This window comes from Podarcis erhardii, assembly GCF_964252035.2.
Source record: "Podarcis erhardii genome assembly, chromosome: 2".
Lineage (NCBI taxonomy): Eukaryota > Metazoa > Chordata > Lepidosauria > Squamata > Lacertidae > Podarcis > Podarcis erhardii.
Window position 1 is genome coordinate 16,692,375 of NC_138498.1, and position 19,695 is coordinate 16,712,069.

Here is a 19,695-nt window from a genome sequence, read left to right on the forward strand (position 1 = left end):
TCATGTGCCACGTGCTTCTCATGGTGGTGTAGATCTGCAAAAGTCTGCACCTCCTTCCACTTCTGGCAAATGTCCCTCAGTCTTTCGGAGGACAGCCGTTCCTCAGTTGCTTCCTCCTCTTCCAGTGAGGCCTGCTCCTGCGCAGCCTCTGCCTGCAGTTCGACCAGCTCCACGGTGGTCAGCTCGTCGTCGTGCCCCTCCACCAGCTCGCAGACGTCCTCCTCCGTGACCTCCAGGCCCATGGTCCTCCCCAAGGCAACAATGTCCTGCACCACTGTTGACTCTGGTGCATCAGAGTCACTTGGTGCCACACAGTCCGGCCACAGGCTGCGCCAAGCGCAATTCAAATTTCTCTGGCTGATCCCTTTCCAGGCCGTGTTGACCATCTTCAAGCAGGTGACGATGTCGAAGTGGTCCTTCCAGAATTCCCGCAGGGTGATGGTGGTGCAGTCAGTCACCTCGAAGCATCGCCTGAAAAGCTCCTTGGTGTAGAGTTTTTTGAAATTGGCGATGACCTGCTGATCCAGTTTGAAAATAAACAACCATGCCTAGTGGTCACAGAAAATCATAAAAATTCCCCAAAAAACCCCACATGGTCCCAGATTTCTGCAGAAACCTCCCCAACTGTTCCCCTAGCCAGCCAGCACTCAGAAATTCAAACTCAGAAAAATTTTCAAAAAAAAACCAACCTGGCCCAGTGGTCACAGAAAATCATAAAAATTCCCAAAAAAGGCCCACAAGCCCCCAGATTATCGCAAACCCCTTCCCAACACCAAGTCCTTGAATCCCAAACACCCCAACCCAAAATCCAAACCCCCCCAAAAAAGTTTTAAAAGTTTAACTTACCAAATGGATGAAAGAGAAGTTCTGGAAAAGTTCTGGAAAAGTTTTGGAAAATCTTCAAAAGTGAGCAAAGTCTGAGAAAAGGCTACCAAACCACGTGCTAACAGTTGCTCCTCGAAGTCAAGTCGCAACTGCAGCTGCTCAAGCTAAGCACCCTTGGTTTTAACGGTTTTTACACAAAGGAAACAAAGTCGCGAGACGTTTTCGTTTTGCGAAGCAAGCCCATAGGGGAATTCGTCTTGCGAGGCAAATCGCGGACGAAAAAACCTTTCGTCTAGCGAGTTTTTTGTCTTGCGAGGCATTCGTCTTGCGGGGCACTACTGTACGAGTCCACTGCTCTTAACCACACCACCACACTGGCTCTACCAGCCTTTTCCTTAAAACTAGTCAGTTCCCCAAAGCCTGTTGGAACAAGAAAGTTCAACAGCAAGGAGGGAGCCAGTCCATTTTCTCTAGGAAGGGTGTTGCAAAGTCTGGGAGCAGCCACCGCTAGCCACAACGTCTATTGTAGGCTGTTGCATCTCTCTGGGGAATAAGGATGCTCTCAGAAGGACTACGGGCTACTTGAGGGATCTCAGCAAAGAGCTACCCCACTGACCACGTCATGTTCTGTTGAATCCCAGGGTGTGGATGAAGGACCCGATGGTCTGAAGCTGATATCGGACATCATCCGCGAGCAGCTTGGCATCGAAATGAGTGTGCTTATGGGGGCCAACATCGCCAACGAGGTGGCCGACGAGAAGTTCTGTGAGACCACCATTGGTAAATGAGTTTGAGCTTATTCCTATGGCTAGCTGGGCGGTGAGAATCTCTCCAAGTGGGCTGCTCATGTCAAGGTCTTCTGTCCCTCCTTACCATACCAGTGCCACCACTAGATGTCTTGGGCCTACTGAAGCTTGTGTCCAAGAGCAGCTCCACAATAGTACATTAGAGGCTTTGGTTCACCAAGTATAGACAAGGAATAGGGAACGTGTGGCACTTCAGACGCTGCAGACTACAACTCACATCACCCCCTGGCCATCAGCCATGACAGCTGAGCCTGGTGGGAGCTGGGAGCTCAGCAACATTTGGAGGGCCACAAGTTCCCCATGTCTGGCATAGATGGAATGATTTTGCCACATCTCACCTTGGACACAAGGGACATTGTTTTAAACCCACTACAGCATGTGAGGAAACCGGTGTGTCTCCTCTGCCCGAATTGCTCTCTACTCTTGCTGCCATTCAGCTTTCTCCCTTGCCTACAGTGGGTATGACCCACAGCCCTGGCGTGTCTCCCTTGCTGTATGTCAGATCTGTGTCATGTTAATAACACTGCAGGGGTTTCAGAAGGGTCTGAAAACGTTGTCTTTTTATATGAGCCTCCCAGCTGTGAGATTGTTTTATTCACTAGATTGTTCTGTTTTTTGCTGACTTACATTGTTCACCCATTGTAGAGTGGTGGTGGTGAGTTTTTTAAAAGTTGTAAGGAGCTTTGATTCAGTTTGCTTAAATATATCACATTGATTAGGTTAAAATACATCACACCACTTAAGGAATTAAGCAAGTTAACTACATATCCAGAGCAAAGGGTGTCCTTGAAACACCTGCATGCATATTCCTGAAGGGGTTAAGCCTTCTTGAGCTGTGGATCCAACACATGAATGTGGATGTTGAAGGAAGCACATTGGTTGTATTCGCTTCACACAACTGTGGCAGGGAAACACGGAAGAACCTTAGCAAGTGCAACCATGTAAAAGTGCAGAGCTGCTCTTGGCCATCGCTAGGGGTAACTGTAATGGCCCACTGCCCTGTTACTCTTGGTTGGATCCAGTAGGGGGAGCAGCACAAAGAGGATGATTCTTCTTCCTCTTTGGCGATCACTCATAGACGAGTAAGACTGTCTTCCATGGGCAGCCAATTTTCAGAAGGACAGTCCACAGGGCATTAAAGGGCAGAGAGGATGTGGAGATACATCAACAGGAAAATTGGTCTTGGGCGCTTTATTATACTACATAAAGGAACATACAAAGCTCCAGGATAGAGTATTTACCCCTCTAGCCCAGTATTGTCTACTCCCCATTGGCAGGGGCTGTCCAGGGGTCTCGAGCAAAGATGGATCTTTCCTGTCACCTGTTGTTGTTGTTGTTGTTGTTGTTGTTTAGTCGTTTAGTCGTGTCCGACTCTTCGTGACCCCCTGGACCAGAGCACGCCAGGCACTTCTGTCTTCCACTGCCTCCCGCAGTTTAGTCAAACTTATGCTGGTAGCTTTGAGAACACTGTCCAACCATCTTGTCCTCTGTCGTCCCCTTCTGCCCCCCATCTTTCCCAACATCAGGGTCTTTTCCAGGGAGTCTTCTCTTCTCGAGGTGGCCAAACTATTGGAGCCTCAGCTTCAGGATCTGTCCTTCCAGTGAGCACTCAGGGCTGATTTCCTTAAGAATGGATAGGTTTGATCTTCTTGCAGTCCACGGGACTCTCAAGAGTCTCCTCCAGCACCATAATTCAAAGGCATAAATTCTTCGGCGATCACCTGCTAACCTGATCAATTTTAACTGGAGGTGGCAAGGACTGAATGCTATGCAAAACATGTGTCTTCTGCTGAGCTACAGCCTCATCCTGTAGAGAAGAGGAAAGAAGAGTATCTGATTTGTTAATAAGTTCCAGGTTCTTCAGAGAGCAACTGGAACAAGCTCTATTCACCTCCAGACACCTTCAGTGCAGCCCCCTCCGCAGCCAGTGTTTCCCCGATTTGTCATATTATTTGTTAATTACGGTTACAAATGCCCCTTCTGTTGAACCACTGCAGCATTGTAAAGCATGGAACCCTTCTTTTGGAGCCCCCCCCCTTATACTTGAGCCTGATAATTATACTTCAAATTTTGATAACCCTGGGGGAGGGAAAAATGAGGGATCCATTGGTTGCCATGCAGGTGGGGAGAGTGGAGGCATCATTCCCTCTGGCAAGCAGAAATGCTTCCACTGATGGAAGCATCAGAAGAGTGAGAAGTCCAATTCCTCCCTTGGGCTTTAGAGAGGCAAGGAGCAAGGCCGTTTCTACTTATGCCCATGTCTTACCTCTTTGCAGGCTGCAAGAACCTAGAACACGGACAGATCCTGAAGGAGCTGATGCAGACACCGTGTTTCCGAATCAGTGTGGTGCAAGAATCGGACACCGTAGAAATCTGCGGTGCCCTCAAGGTGTGGGAATAACCAGGCTATCAGCGGTTTGGCAGCTTCCGCATGGGGTGTGGCTTGCTCCAAGGGAGGTCTCTGTTGGCACGATGGCATTGCACAGAAGAATGGGCCTTCCAGATGTTGTTGGGTTCCCAACTTCCATGAGCCCCAGCCATCATGGTCAACTGTCAGGTATCATGGGATCTGTAGTCCAGCAACATCTTGAGGGCCTCAGATTCCCCACACCTGGCCTAAAGCTTCTGTTGACCTCCCAAGTACATACGTACATGCACACAGGGTCTGTACAACTCTAGATGCAAAGTTATGACTGTTTGGGAAGCCATGCTGCCTCACCAGGGAGCTGGAACAGGTGGGGGACTTGGTGGGAGCTTCTCCAATGAAATGCGCTTTACATTATATGCTTGCTGGAGAGGTGGTTTCTATAGAACGCATCTCTGCTGCCATCCTTTCATGGGAGCCATCATTTGTAGCCCTGCTTAGAACACCAAAGGTTGGTCTACCTACTCCCTGCCTTAAATAGTTGCAAGGCTAGCACCGTCCGGAACCTTTTTGGTTATCAACCTATGTTCTTCTTCCTTAGAACATTGTGGCTGTCGGGGCTGGTTTCTGCGACGGGTTGGGCTTTGGAGACAACACCAAGGCAGCGGTAATCCGCCTGGGCCTGATGGAGATGATCGACTTTGCCAAAATCTTCTGCAAGGGCTCCGTCAGTTCTGCCACTTTCCTGGAGAGCTGTGGGGTCGCCGACCTCATCACCACCTGCTATGGGGGCCGTAACCGAAAAGTGGCAGAGGCTTTTGCCAAGACCGGCAAGGTAAGTAAGCATTTGCATAGGGCTCTTTTTAAGGTTGTCAAATATCTCTCAAGGAAAACTCTTACTGTAGTGCAGTAAGACAGTATTTCTCAAAGCTTTTAAAATCCCGCTTTATGCAGTGCTTAGAGTGCTTCAAACATCAGTAATTCAAAATTCTGTAAGGGAGGCCAGTATTATTTTTCTATATTCGATGCTTTTTTTTCCGACACAAAAAGGTCCCAGAACACACCTCCCTCAGAAGACCCACTCCAGAGCCCAAAGAGCATCTCTTCTCCTTGTGATCCATAAGCTTGTTGAGGGGATGCTCAGGTTGAGGTGAAGGGAGGCTTCTGTGCTTCAGCTAAGCACCTTAAAGCGCTCCCCACAAGTGCCTCTCTAGCTTGTGTGAGTTGCAGCAGCTTGGGGGCTTGCTCAGGTGAGGTGCAACTTTCCCACATGTCAGCTGTTAGGTGGGAGGCTGAAGAGCTTCAGCAAAGCCAAAGGAATGTGACCTGTTCTAGCCTGGCAAAGAGAGGGGACCAACCTCTCTTTGCCAGGCTAGAACAGGTCACATTCCTTTGGCTTTGCTGAGGCTCATCATATTATAATGGTGGTGGTTTATTTATTGCTTTAATGCCTAAATAGTCTTCTAATCAGCTTGCAATGATGAGAAACCAATCACACACACATTAAAATACAAACATCAGTCATTAAAATGTACAATGAAACAATCCTATTGAAAGGTACATGGGGAAATGGTTTTGGTAACCGAAGAGCTATTGGATTCCAGGCAGCTGCTATGAGAGCAACAGCCGCACAGTTCCCAGCCAATGGCTTCCAGGGGATAATTCTAGCCAGAGTGCAGTGAAGGCTCCTATCCTTGTGTGGTGTAGTGGTTAAGAGCGGTAGACTCGTAATCTGGGGAACCGGGTTCGCGTCTCCGCTCCTCCACACGCAGCTGCTGGGTGACCTTGGGTCAGTCACACTTCTCTGAAGTCTCTCAGCCCCACTCACCTCACAGAGTGTTTGTTGTGGGGGAGGAAGGGAAAGGAGAATGTTAGCCGCTTTGAGGCTCCTTAAAGGGAGTGAAAGGCGGGATATCAAATCCAAACTCCTCCTCCTCCTCCTCCTCCTCCTCTTCTTCTTCTTCTTCTTCTTCTTGTCTTCAAATTCGAGTTGGGCATTAAAGAGAGAGAGAAAAAAAAAACTGCTGGGTTTGCACAAAATATCCACATCCCTTGCCAAGGACATTTGACTTCAATCTTTGTTGCAATGCTTGTTTTGATGCCAACACCGGGTATTTCACAAAATTTGGGAAGCAGCAGCAATCAAGATCTGCAGGATGACTGCAGGGAAGGAAAGGTGGACTAGCAAAGCTTGACACCAGGGCAGGCCTGATGGTGCAAATGCTTTCCTGGGGCAACAGTATTTTAGGAACATAGTAAAGCAACATCTAAGAGGCAAGCTGCAGGATTCCTTGCAGTGGATGCCGGGAAGCTACAGGCATACTGTGTGTAGAGGAGAGGTTTGGTTTAGGCTGGCCTTGTTCGATACAGCTAAGTATACTGGCCTGGCCAGTAGCCAGTATGGCCAGTAGCCAACAACAACCAAGGAATATATAAATTTCAGTAAATAAATAAATATGATGTTTTCATCTCCAGCAAGGATATCTTACACATTCTTAGAACATTTAAACTGGTTTTGTACTTCAGCCGCTGCCATGGCTTCTCCCAGGGGCGGGTGGCGCCATGGTCTAAACCACTGAGCCTCTTGGGCTTGCTGATCAGAAGGTTGGCAGTTCAAATCAATGCAATGGGGTGAGCTCCCGTTGCTCTGTCCCAGCTTCTGCCAACCAAGCATTTCGAAAGCACACCAGTGCAAGTAGATAAATAAGTACCACTGTGGCAGGAAGGTAAACGGAGTTTCTGTGTGCTCTGGCTTCAGTCACGGTGTTCCATTGCACCAGAAGCGATTTAGTCATGCTGGCCACATGACCCGGAAAGCTGTCTATGGTCAAACACCGGCTCCCTCGGTCTGAAAGTGAGATGAGCACAGCAACCCCAGTCACCTCTGACTGGGCTTAACTGTCCAGGGGTGCTTTACTTTTTACCTGTGACTACTCCCAAGGAGTCATGGGATGTGTAGTTGGTAAAGATGCTGAAAAGTCTGTTAGATCCCTACTACAGATATGCACACACCTCGCTGAGCTGGTTTCCAGGGATGAGAAACCTGTGGCCCTCCAGCTGTTGGTTGGACTACAACTTCCATAATCCCTGACCACCGGCCATGATACCTGGAGCTGATGGGAGTCAAGTAACATCTTGAGGACCATAGTTTTCCCATCCCTGGTTTGCAGGTTCCCCAGGGCAGAGAGTCCAGCGTCTGAATCTCTTTGTGTGGCATAAGATATGTCCAAAGAGAAGCACAGAGAAGGATATCCTTCTCTGCATCAACCTTCTAGGATTCGCCCAACTTGGGGAGGAAGGCCATGTCATGCAGCCACTCATACTTGGAGATCTGTCTTGCATCTTGCAGTCTATCGAGCAGCTAGAGAAGGAGATGCTCAATGGGCAGAAGCTGCAGGGCCCTCAGACATCAGCAGAGCTGAACCACATCCTCAAGAGCAAGAATCTGGTCGACAAGTGAGTCCCATGCGACCTTTTTTTTACTGTTTTGCTTGCCATCAATATGAATGCTGCACTGGCACCCATTGGATTGGTGTAACAATCAGCGATGGGCTTGTTTCTAGGGCTGTATGCAAATTCTTGAATTGGTTGATGAACTGATTAGTCAATCCACCAATTCAATAAATTTGCATGTTACCAAAATCTAAGTATGGGAGGTCTATTTTGAGATAATAAAGAAAATGTGAATTGACTATTTAATAAACAAAAGCAACCATTTGTGGCTGGAAGTACCAGGTTTAATTTTAGCCTTTTTAGCCCTTAACCCTCATCAATTAAAACTGGCTGTATACAAATAAAACTCTACTCAGAAGTAAGTCTCACTGAGTTCAGAGGGGCTTGCTTTTAGTTAAGTGTGCGAAGGACTGCAGCCTGAAGCTCACCACCCTATTTATTTGCACTTCCAGAAGTACAGGGCAACAACACACCCCTAAGGCCTCATGAAATTCCATATTTTAAAGATATATCACCTGTCTGATAATAAATGTTGGAAGTGTAAAGAGGCGGAAGGGACGTTCTTTCATCTCTGGTGGACATGTCCGAAAGTGAAGGCCTTTTGGGAAATGATCTATAATGAGTTAAAAAAGGTATTTAGATATACCTTGCCTAAGAAACCGGAGGCCTTCCTTCTGGGCATTGTAGACCAGAATGTGGTAAAGAAGGACAGAATTTTTTTTATGTATGCTACAACAGCAGCAAGAATTCTCATCGCAAAGTGTTGGAAGACACAAGATTTACCCACACTGGAGGAATGGCAGACGCAGTTGATGGAATATATGGAACTGGCGGAAATGACTGGCAGAATCCGAGACTTGGGAGAAGAAAAAATGGAAGAGGACTGGAAAAAATTTAAGGATTACTTGCAAAAATACTATAAGCTCTATGAATGTTAAGAAAATGCACTTTTTAGGAAATACTAGCCCCAGCAACGGTAATTAGGAGAAATGAAAACTAAGGTACAAGAAAAGAGAGGTGAAATTAAGGAAAATTTTTATTGCATTATGTTTTAACTATAACATATAAGACTATGGTTACAATAACTTTGATTTTGGTAACATGAAATTGAAAGGTACAATAAGTAATGAATTGAAAGATATAATAATGAATTGAAAGATACAATAAGTGATGAAATAAGATAATAATATAGTTGAAGACTTCATATTATGAATATTGGGTTACAAATATATTGAAATGGGTAATATGACAAAATGAAAGATACAATAAGTGATGAAATAAGATAACAAAATGCTGAAGTTGGTTTTATAAATAATGCAGATTCGGGAAGATGTGGGGAAGTCCAAAAGATCCTGTAAAAGAAATATGTTTTATGAAACTTTTGTATTTTATTTTTTGTTCTTTTTTACTCTGTGAAATTAATAAAAATATTTAAAAAAAAAAAAAAGAAATTCCATATTTTATTTACAGGCTAATCGCTGGTGCCTCGAATGCTCTTCCTAATGTCACAGAAGGTTTCTCAAACTTGCCCTTTTGCAAGTTTTCATTTTCCTAGCAAGCTTTGCTACCTGTGTGGGAGTTAAATCTCATTTACTGTCTTTTCTCCCCACTGCAGATTCCCTCTTTTCACTGCTGTCTACGAGATCTGCTACACTGGCAAACCTGTCTCTGACTTCATCAAGTGCCTGCAAAACCATCCTCAGCACTTTTGATGGGCTTCCAGTCTCGCTCCTACAAAGGAAGGGGTTTGGGAGGACTTCCTGTTTCCCCACTGCCATCCCAACACGAGAAGAGGGATCCAACACAGAGCACGGGGCAAACAAGGGAGGACTCATCAAAGAATCATAGAATAGTGGAGTTGGAAGGGACACTAAGGGTCGTCTAGTCCAAACCCCAGCAATGCAGGAAACACAGCTAAATAATCCCAGACAGATGGCCGTCCAACCTCTGTTTAAAAACCTCCAGGAGAGTCCACCACCTTGGTGGTCCGTCCCACTGTCAAAACAGCTCTAACCACCATGGAGGTACTGGATCAACTCTTTTGCCAGGGAGTTTCTGCCATTTACTAATCTCACCTTAAATGGACAAAAGTTGCCTATGTTGAGTCAGTCTCTTGTTTTGCTCTTATATTCCAGAGCATCCCACTTCTCGGCACACGCAGCAGGCAAAGCTTTGCCTTTTATCTTTTCTCTTGAGCAGAGAGAGAAAGAATTTCTTCTGCCTCTTCTCTGTCATATTTCTCCGACTTGATTTTGACATCTCTGGGTTCAGGCTTGAACCCTGCCGGTTTTACCTGCCTTATGGGCTTGTTTAAAGTCAGTAATTGGGAGAGGGGACAGGAAGCAAATTCCGATTACAGGTAAACCACCATTTATGCACGTTCAGTATGTGTGCGGCTGTGCATTCATGCACCGCTTCAAATCCAGAAGTTACCTGAAAACAATCACGAAATGGGGACGAACAGGGTGTCTGCAGGCTTTTTCAATGGCATTTCAAATATACGCAATTTCACTTAAATGCACGGTGCCTCGCAACATAACCCCTGTGTAAATGGGGTGTTGCCTGTATTATTATTTTTTACTCCGTGCCTGGAACGCAAGGAACCCCAGGCATGATTTAAAAATAGCTGCTAGGGTTCTCTCCCCAGACAAGGCTTGACCTCAGCATCCCTGGTATCCATGGGAATGGGAACTGTAGCCCTGAATGTGAATATTTGTCTTTTTGAAAAACAAATATTAAAGTGAGAAACAAGAAATAATACAGATTAGTTGTTTATCATTCTTCAAAGACCTGGCTGAACTTCAGAGCACGCAATGGAAGGGGGAAGGGGGGATTTCATAGAAACAGAGAACTCTAAAGTTGGAAGGGACCACACCGATCGTCCAACCCCTGCAATGCAGGAATCTTTTTTGCCGAACGTCTACTGACCGAGCTATCCTGCCAGCACAAAGGTACGGATGATTATGAGAACAGAAGCAGCATGTTAGGAATATTATGGGTATGTGGTTTTGGGGTGGCCAGAATAATTCTTCAGTTTTAGGGGGCTGAAGATGGATGGGGTGAAGCAAACTCTGCTCATTTCACAAGGCGCTCGCTTTCCCAGTGCTGCAGCTGAGTTGCCTTCCTCATTTTGGAGTGACCTTTCCAGCCCTTCCCAACCCCCAACCCCACCCTCCAGCAACTTAATCTGCTGAAGTGGCAGGAGTCGCTGTGCCTTTTATTAGATGCTCAGAATCACTGGACACCCTGTGACCTTTCTATTCAGGCAGCCCCCCGAAAAATAAAATTAAATTAAAGATAAATAAATTGGAAGGATGGGAGAGGGCCCTATTTCCCACTCCCCAAATCAAAGGTGACACTGGCTCTGGGCCTTTTAGTTCAGGGGTCAGCAAACTTTTTCAGCAGGGGGCTGGTCCACTGTCCCTCAGACCTTGTGGGGAGCTGGACTATATTGGGGGGGGGGGATGAATGAATTCCTATGCCCCACAAATAACCCAGAGATGAATTTTAAATAAAAGGGCACATTCTACTCATGTAAAAACACACTGATTCCCGGACTGTCTGCGGGCCAGATTGAGAAGGCGATTGGGCCGGATCCGGCCCCCGGGCATTCGTTTGCTTACCCATGGTTTATTCTCTACTGGGGGAGATGGGAGGGATCCACAAATATCAATACCTGCACTCTTCTCCAGGAAGCATTATCCATCTTCTCATATATCAGCTTCCCTTCCTCATCAAAAAGAAGTTCCAGCCATTTGGTGGCTCATCACCTCTGCTCTCTCGATTCCACAATGAATGCATTTTAACTCAGGATGCAGCTCTTTCTGCCATCTGCCTAACACACTATCAAGGAGACATACATCACACATCTTTAAATTCCAGCCCTGGAACGGGAGCAGGGAGCATTTGTACAACACACCTACACACTGCTGCCAACACACTAACATGTCGCGACACACTGTTTGGAAACTCTGCTCTAAGGCCAACTCACAAGTAGACCCCACGTGCTCCATGGAAGTACACCTGGCTGTTCCTAGACTGAAAGGGGCCATTTAGGAGAATCAGCAACTCTGTCTGGATGCTGAACATTTTCCAGACCGACATAAGGCCCTGGATGGGTTTAGCTCAGCTAACAGTACCTACAAACCAATACCACTAATGTGCTACTTGCTCTGCAGCATTCAAATTTCCAGCACCATCTACTGTGTAACTTGGCAATGTTAGCAGAGTATTACTTAAATTCAGAATGCACACAACCTTCCTCAGTAAAGCAAGGTGTAAGAAACAGGCAAACTTCACACCACCCCAACCTCCAAGTAGTGCAAGATTCCAGGATTCAGTTTCCTTGGAATGAGGGACCGCGGAGACCGTAGTGTCTTTATGATATATGACTTATTTACGCATATATGCAACCTGAGCCTCCAATGGAGGAGCTCGCAGCATTAACATCACGAGAGTGTATTGTTCCTCCCATAAAGGTACAGGTGTCCTGTCTCTCTTTTGCATCTGGTTACCTCTAACCTTTAGTGGTTCCCAGTCGTACTATCAAGTAGAAGAAAGTAATCCCGATATGGCAGAGAACTCGCATTCACTTGGTAGAAACTGTGTACAGCTTGAAACTGGGTGAGCTGCTCTTTGAAAGTCTCCTAGGTCTACATGGCACTCTCCCTGCCCTTTGCAGTTGCTATAAAAAGGTCTCCCCTTTGCCATTTGGAGTTATGTTCTGCCAGCACAGCAGCCTGTTAAGGGCCGTTCTCAGTTTTAAGAAGGGACAGGCCCAGTGTAAGTGAAGGTATACTATTTACTGGGGTTTGCTGGTACAGAGGCTTGGCACAGGGGTGGACTTTGGTAATATGGTGCTCTGAGTGAGGATGAAATCTGGTGCCTGCCCTACCAATATTATTTTCACAAAAAATCTTTTTGGTACAGTTGCATTATTATGGATCTTCTCAACAGAATCATAGAATTGTAGAGTTGGAAGGGACTTTGTGAATCATCTAGTCCAACCCCTGGCAATGCAGAAATATTCAACTGTCCCTTACGGGGATCGAACCCACGACCTTGGTATGATCAGCACCATGCTCTAACCAACTGAGCTATCCAGTTATTATTATTTTGTGCCCCTTTGGCTTGGCTTAATGTGTGGGGGAACCGCCTGCATCATCCTATGTCTGGTGCTACTTGGAATTACTGAGAATACCCTATTCTCCTCTGAGGAGCAAACAACTTTCACCATGTGTTGTCTCACATAATAACGACACAACTCGCCATGCCTGCAATGAACTCAGCTACAACATGGCACTTATTTGGCAAGCGCGAACACTGATGCAGAAGACAAAGCCAAGAAGATAAAATTTGGCTCCTGCTAGACGACTCCACTATTTCTATGGTGGCAAAGAAATAAAAAACACTTCTTTAAAAAAATGAAAGCCATGCTGGGAGAGACACAAAGGTGCAATCAGAAACTAAGATTAGATACAGTGGGACCTCAGGTTAAATACTTAATTCGTTCTGGAGGTCCGTTCTTAACCTGAAACTGTTCTTAACCTGAAGCACCAGTTAAGTAATGGGGCCTCCTCCTGCTGCTGCACCGCCGGAGCACAATTTCTGTTCTCATCCTGAAGCAAAGTTCTTAACCCGAGGTAATATTTCTGGGTTAGCGGAGTCTGTAACCTGAAGCGTATGTAACCCAAGGTACCATTGTAGACACCTCCAGGCTATTATTATTATTTAATTGTGGGCATACTCTGCCACATGCCATTGACTTCAACATGCTGCTCATTACCCAGCAAGATGGGTGGGGTATAGATAATAAAATTATTATTATTATTATTATTATTATTACAGATCATCCACACATCATTCTGCTTTATCAGTGGTTCTGTGACACCTTCCCACTCTTAGCTCACTCCAGCACAACAAAAGCATCCCCCCTCCAAAAAATAAAGAGGAAAAATTGTGGTCTGCAAAGTTATAGGATTTCAACAGGAAGCTACAGGACATGCCCTGAAACATTTGCACTATTATATATAATCACATAGAAACAATCCAATACTGTCATGGCAAATCAAAATGCATGCACCATAAAAAAGAAGTCTGGGAGCCCCTCACCCAAAGTGGTAAAGAGAGAACTACTCTGAGCACAGTTAGAAATTTCAGACTGCCAACGTGAAATCTCCTTTAAAATCCCAGGGTAGTTTCTCCTTGATAACAGTGGTGGTTGTGTGACTGGGGAGTTGGTACACAAGAACACAAAGCACCAGCTCCTAATTACTAGTGCAATTGGCTGGTTTGCAAGCTTTAGTTAAGTACTCCCAACAACAGCCCTAAGCATGTTTACCTGAGAGTAAAGTCTACTGACTATGGGATTTGCTTCCAAGTAAACATACATGAAGGGACGCTGGTGGCGCTGTGCCGCTCAGACGGTTGGTGGTTCGAATCCCCGCAACAGGGTGAGCTCCCGTTGCTCAGTCCCAGCTCCTGCCAACCTAGCAGTTCAAAAGCACGTCAAAGTGCAAGTAGATAAATAGGTACCGCTCCGGCAGGAAGGTAAACGGCATTTCCGTGCACTGCTCTGGTTTCGCCAGAAGCGGCTTAGTCATGCTGGCCACATGACCCGGAAAAACTGTTTGCGGACAAACGTTGGCTTCCTTGGCCAGTAAAGCGAGATGAGCGCCGCAACCCCAGAGTCGTTCACGACTGGACTTAACTGTCAGGGATCCTTTACCTTTACCTTTTTAAACATACACGGGCTCAGGCTAAACAGGGGCACCAGATTTGGGTAGCTGAGGCAAAGGATGCAGAAGTCTTCTCTCCTCCCCTAAGTCCTTTCTTAACCCACCCAAGGGCTACGCTTGGTCAGTTGCCAGAGCAGCCTTTCCTCTCGGCCACCTACAGATCTTGAGACATATCAAGTAGCCCTGTGCTGGCAAGGTCAGCAACATTTTAGGGTAACTATAAATAGCAGCACTAGAGCTGGCAGCCCAGGCCAGCAGAGTTTTAACTATTGCACCTCTCCATCATAACAAGGTTCTCCACTCCCGCAAGAGCAAATCAGCTCAAATCCTTATTTGGCGGCGGCAGTGGTGGTGGTGGGGGGTTTGAAGGTCTCACCTAAACTGGAAAAAAAAAGTTGTGGGCAACTGCTTTCCTAGAATAGTTTAGCAGGAAAGTGTATGATTTTTGTTGTGGTCTGATAATGTTGCTTTTTAAGTTAGCCACTGAGTGTTTTGGGAGTTTATCCTTTTAATGTGTGATGTTTTAGTATGTTTTTATATATGTTGGAAGCCGCCCAGAGTGGCTGGGGCAACCTAGTCAGATAGGTGGGGTTTTATTATTATTGCACCCTCCATGCACTGGTACTGTCTGCACAGAGGGACCTGGATTCAGAGGCCAAGACTCCAAAGAGCAAGGCTTTTTCTCAGCCAGAACTCACAGGAACTCAGTTCTGGCACCTCTCAGGTGGGCACTGTTGCCATTATAAGAGAAAAATAGCACTGTCAAAGAGAATATCTTTATAATATTTTGTCCTACCTTTCTACAGTGGTACCTCGGGTTAAGTACTTAATTCGTTCCGGAGGTCCGTTCTTAACCTGAAACTGTTCTTAACCTGAAGCACCATTTTAGCTAATGGGGCCTCCCACTGCTGCCGTGCTGCTGGAGCACAATTTCTGTTCTCATCCTGAAGCAAAGTTCTTAACCCGAGGTTATTTCTGGGTTAGTGGAGTCTGTAACCTGAAGCGTATGTAACCTGAAGCGTATGTAACCCGAGGTACCACTGTATTTAAAATGATCCAGATGCTAATTCATAATAAAACAGAAATGCAGGACCTAAGGTGCAATAGAACACAGGGCTCCTTTACCTTTATTCCTTGAGCAGAGGAGAGGATTTTGCCAACAGTAACTTGTTTCGAATCTAGGACAGAGGTTGGCAACCTGCGGCCCATGAGCTGCCCGCTCGGCGAGTCCCCGTGCGCTGCGCTAAACAAGTGCAACACGGAGCGGGGACTTGCTTCCTTGGTGCTGGAAATCGCATCTGCGCAGATGCGATCCAGCTACGGAGCGATCTCTGCGGGAGTGAACTGGCCCAGGCGAGGTAAACCTTGCTGACCCCTGCTCTAGGACAAGACAATTAGAGCACCTTCAGATACCTTCAGAAGCTGGCTGCGTGCGGAAGCTTCTTGACTTGGCCACTCGGATCTCCTTGCTTTTATAACAAGGGTAACAATGAGTTTGCCTGAGTATATTGTATGCCATCTCCTATTTCAGTCATTTATAATTGGGAACCAAATCAATTTTCTTCCTTTGCACAGTGTTCCGCAATATGCTGGTTTTGCAATTACAGTTGTACCTTATTTTGTGACTGGGATCCGTTCCGGAGCCCCGGCCACTAGACAAAAAGGACACAGGGCAAAGCGCCGCGTCTGTGCACGCACGTAGGCAGAGCAGTTTGCGCTTCTGCACATGCAGGAAGTGCAATTTAGCGCTTCTGCGCATGTGCGAGCGGCAAACCTGGAAGTAACCCGTTCCGGTACTTCCGGGTTTGCCGTGGAAATTCGCCGGAATGGATGCTAGACGAGGCGGACGTTCGCGGAGGTATTACTGTACTAAGATGCAGTAAGTATTTTTAGCCTCTCTTTGCTTAAATGGTTCTTAAAACTTTATTTCTATTTAGCTTTGACTATTATTACTAAAGTGCTTTGAACGAATTTTACTTCACTTAGGCCTAATAAGATGTTTGGGCTACACTGTGTCCATATACAACTAGGTTTGCTGCTTCCGTTAGAGATATGTTAAATCTACATTAATAATATTTTTTCCCAAGTACTCGAAAGTTTTTCTTGCAGCAACCCTTTCCAGGGTATGGTCTAAGGGCACATGATGCAGTCATGTGCAAGCATAGGAAGTCTCTAGAGACGGTTCAGGCAGCTCCCCAAAGGAGGAAGAGCCACACAGAAACTACACGTCCCAGCATGCACCGCGGTGTCAAGACATCCTTTTAACTGCCCAAGATTGGGGGGGGGGGGGGGAGAGAATCTAGAAAACTGAAAACAGGTGAAGTGGAGCACTAGACTACTAACATGTAGACTCACATACAGAACTCAGTTTCTGAGTTCATTTGGACACCGTTTTTAGGGGGAACCTAAACAACAGTGGAGAAATGCAAGGTTTTAGCCTATTATTGAGCAGCAGCTAATTGCCCACCCTGCTAGTAGGAAAAGATGGGAATTTACGATTAGATGTATTTGTTTTGTGTGGGGAAAGTGCGACTGACTGTTTGATTACAATATCAGTGTCATGGAATTCTACTCAATATTGATCCGGAGCAGAACTCCAACGTATAAAATTAAACTTAATTACAACCTTTAATTAAAAACTTAAACATGTTGCAGGATTCCCCAAAAATAGACCAGAGGCAATTAATATTTCATCCAGCAGAGCTGTACTGCTACTGAAGGCAAATGAGCATAATGGTCACAAATCCAATACATTCAGGATTGGCACTGTCCTTAAGAAATCCAGTTGCAGCAGACTTAACTTAAACTTACAGTAACTTACAGTAAGTCTAAACATTAACACTATATATAGCACACCCAGGACTGGATTTAGGTTTGATGAGGCCCTAAGCTACTGAAGGTAATGAGGCCCTTTATATGTCCAGCTATGCTTTGTCAACAACAAATTGTTGCTGTTTTTAGTGTTGAATATATGCTATTCATGGGTGGCACTGTGGGTTAAACCAGAGCCTAGGACTTGCCAATCAGAAGATCGGCGGTTCGAATCCCCGTGACGGGGTGAGCTCCTGCTGCTTGGTCCCTGCTCCTGCCAACCTAGCAGTTCAAAAGCACAAAGTGCAAGTAGATAAATAGGTACCGCTCTGGCGGGAAGGTAAACGGCGTTTCCGTGCTCTGGTTCACCAGGAGCGGCTTAGTCATGCTGGCCACATGACCCGGAAGCTGTACTTGGCCAATAAAGCGAGATGAGCGCCACAACCCCAGAGTCGGCCACGACTGGACCTAATGATCAGGGGTCCCTTTACCCTTTACCTTTATATGCTATATGGTAATTTATGTACCTAATAGGTATCTAAAGTCATTTGCACATAACAAATAGGAGCCTACACAACACAAAACACTGTTGCTGTATGTAGGTTTTACTTTACTTGTTTTTGATCTTATATTTTGGAAATGTACATCCAGGGGCTTTTTTCCTTTAAATTTTTTAGGGGCCCCCAAGAGAGTGGGGCCCTAAACTATAGCTTGTTTAGCTTATACGTAAATCCAGCACTGAGTCCACACCAGAAGGAAGCTAGAAAGAGAAAATGAAACCCAGGCTCCTCCTGGCTCTACTTAGGGTATATAGTCAGCATGACCTCAACAGAAAAGTTAACGGATGAGGGTTGTGGGGTTGTTGTTTTTTACAAACGTTGTTTTAAACATCCTTTTCCATTTGTTAGCTATCATTTCCCAGGATGAATTTTTGGTTTTTCACCATTTGAAATGCCTCCACGTGCGCATTAACTGGAACCCAGGTGGCGGGGGCCCAAAGCGGATTTGTTGCTGTTGTTGTTTAGTCGTTTAGTCATGTCCGACTCTTCGTGACCCCCTGGACCAGAGCACGCCAGGCACTCCTGTCTTCCACTGCCTCCCGCAGTTTGGTCAAACTCATGCTGGTGGCTTCGAGAACACTGTCCAACCATCTTGTCCTCTGTTGTCCCCTTCTCCTTGTGCCCTCCATCTTTCCCAACATCAGGGTCTTTTCCAGGGAGTCTTCTCTTCTCATGAGGTGGCCAAAGTATTGGAGCCTCAGTTTCACGATCTGCCCTTCCAGTGAGCACTCAGGGCTGATTTCCTTAAGAATTGCTCGGTTTGATCTTCTTCCAGTCCATGGGACTCTCAAGAGTCTCCTCCAGCACCATAATTCAAAAGCATCAATTCTTCTGCGATCAGCCTTCTTTATGGTCCAGCTCTTACTTCCATATATCACTACTGGGAAAACCATGGCTTTAACTATATGGACCTTTGTTGGCAAGGTGACGTCTCTGCTTTTTAAGATGCTGTCTAGGTTTGTCATTGGTTTTCTCCCAAGAAGCAGGCGTTTTTTAATTTCGTGACTGCTGTCACCATCTGCAGTGATCATGGAGCCCAAGAAAGTAAAATCTCTCACTGCCTCCATTTCTTCCCCTTCTATTTGCCAGGAGGTGACGGGACCAGTGGCCATGATCTTCGTTTTTTTTGATATTGAGCTTCAGACCATATTTTGCGCTTTCTTCTTCCACCCTCATTGAAAGCTTCTTTAATTCCAAAGCGGATTACCTGAGCGGAATCCTCTTGCATGCAAGTTTTGGACGACGATGCTATACCCAACTAAGGGCCGAGGGGACTACACTGGAGGGCTGCTACAGCCTTCACCCACGCAGTCGCATTGGCACAGGCGGTTCATTTTTTAAAAAAAATAATATTTATTAACATTTTAAAGACTACAAAAAAAGAAGAGGAATTAAACAAAACAATACAATACAGTACAGTACAAAAACAAAAACACTACATAACACCAACACTAAAACATCAAATCAACAAAACAAAACAAACACAATTAATTTCAATAACTTATCCTTCATTCACTTGTTTCCACAACCTCCTCACACCTCCCTTTTTGTATTCCACTTTAATTAACTGTTTCAGCAATTCCTTTCCACCTTCCTCTGTTTTCTGTCCTGTAATTTATCTTAACATATTCTAACCTTATTTTTTCCCTTTAATACGTTAATAATCTATTTGTACTTAATTCCTTGTAACATTTCGGCTAAAGCCATATAACTTCATTCCAAACGCGGGTCAAACCCCTAAAGCAGAAACGGCTTCCACACGAAAGAAGAGTTTCAAAGAGGTTTTTTTTTTTAATTTTGTCTTTTCTGCTAACTTCGGGGCTCTTTTTGTGGCAGGAACATCCAACTCCAAAGGCCACCCCCCCCCAAAAAAAATAACATTGGGAACAGCCGTTTGCCAAGGGTGCTGGGAATTGTAGCCAAACCTACCGTTCCCTGCAAACTTCTGAGGGGAACCGTACCTTTTCTCAATGTATTGGGTGGGTGCCGCCCGGCCGCCGCCATCTCCACTCGTCTGCCTTCCTCAGTGCGCCAAAACGGAGACGGGCGTTTCCCGCCACGGAACACCGGACTCGCGACTCTTGCCTTTTTCCCAGCTCTATGTCGACGCGCCGCGGCTGGTCTTGCGCGCGGGAGGG

General features: G+C 45.9%; 1 protein-coding gene and 1 long non-coding RNA gene across 2 annotated transcripts in view; one reads left to right on the forward strand and one right to left on the reverse strand.

Moving 5' to 3' along the window:
* The window catches only part of GPD1 (glycerol-3-phosphate dehydrogenase 1), a 27,251-nt gene extending 17,044 nt beyond the window's left edge, over window positions 1-10,207 (forward strand). The window contains exons 4-8 of the mRNA XM_081849887.1: window positions 1,467-1,605; window positions 3,908-4,020; window positions 4,598-4,831; window positions 7,346-7,452; window positions 9,065-10,207. Of these exons, the coding sequence (XP_081706013.1) occupies window positions 1,467-1,605; window positions 3,908-4,020; window positions 4,598-4,831; window positions 7,346-7,452; window positions 9,065-9,161 (690 nt within the window). The 3' untranslated portion in view covers window positions 9,162-10,207. The remainder of the gene's footprint in view (window positions 1-1,466; window positions 1,606-3,907; window positions 4,021-4,597; window positions 4,832-7,345; window positions 7,453-9,064) is intronic.
* LOC309335134 lies at window positions 2,808-19,642 on the reverse strand. The gene is made up of 2 exons (XR_014153380.1): window positions 19,519-19,642; window positions 2,808-3,438 (listed from the first exon to the last, which is right to left on the reverse strand). It is a non-coding gene; the product is annotated as an uncharacterized lncRNA (long non-coding RNA).
* Window positions 19,643-19,695: the final 53 nt, after the last annotated feature.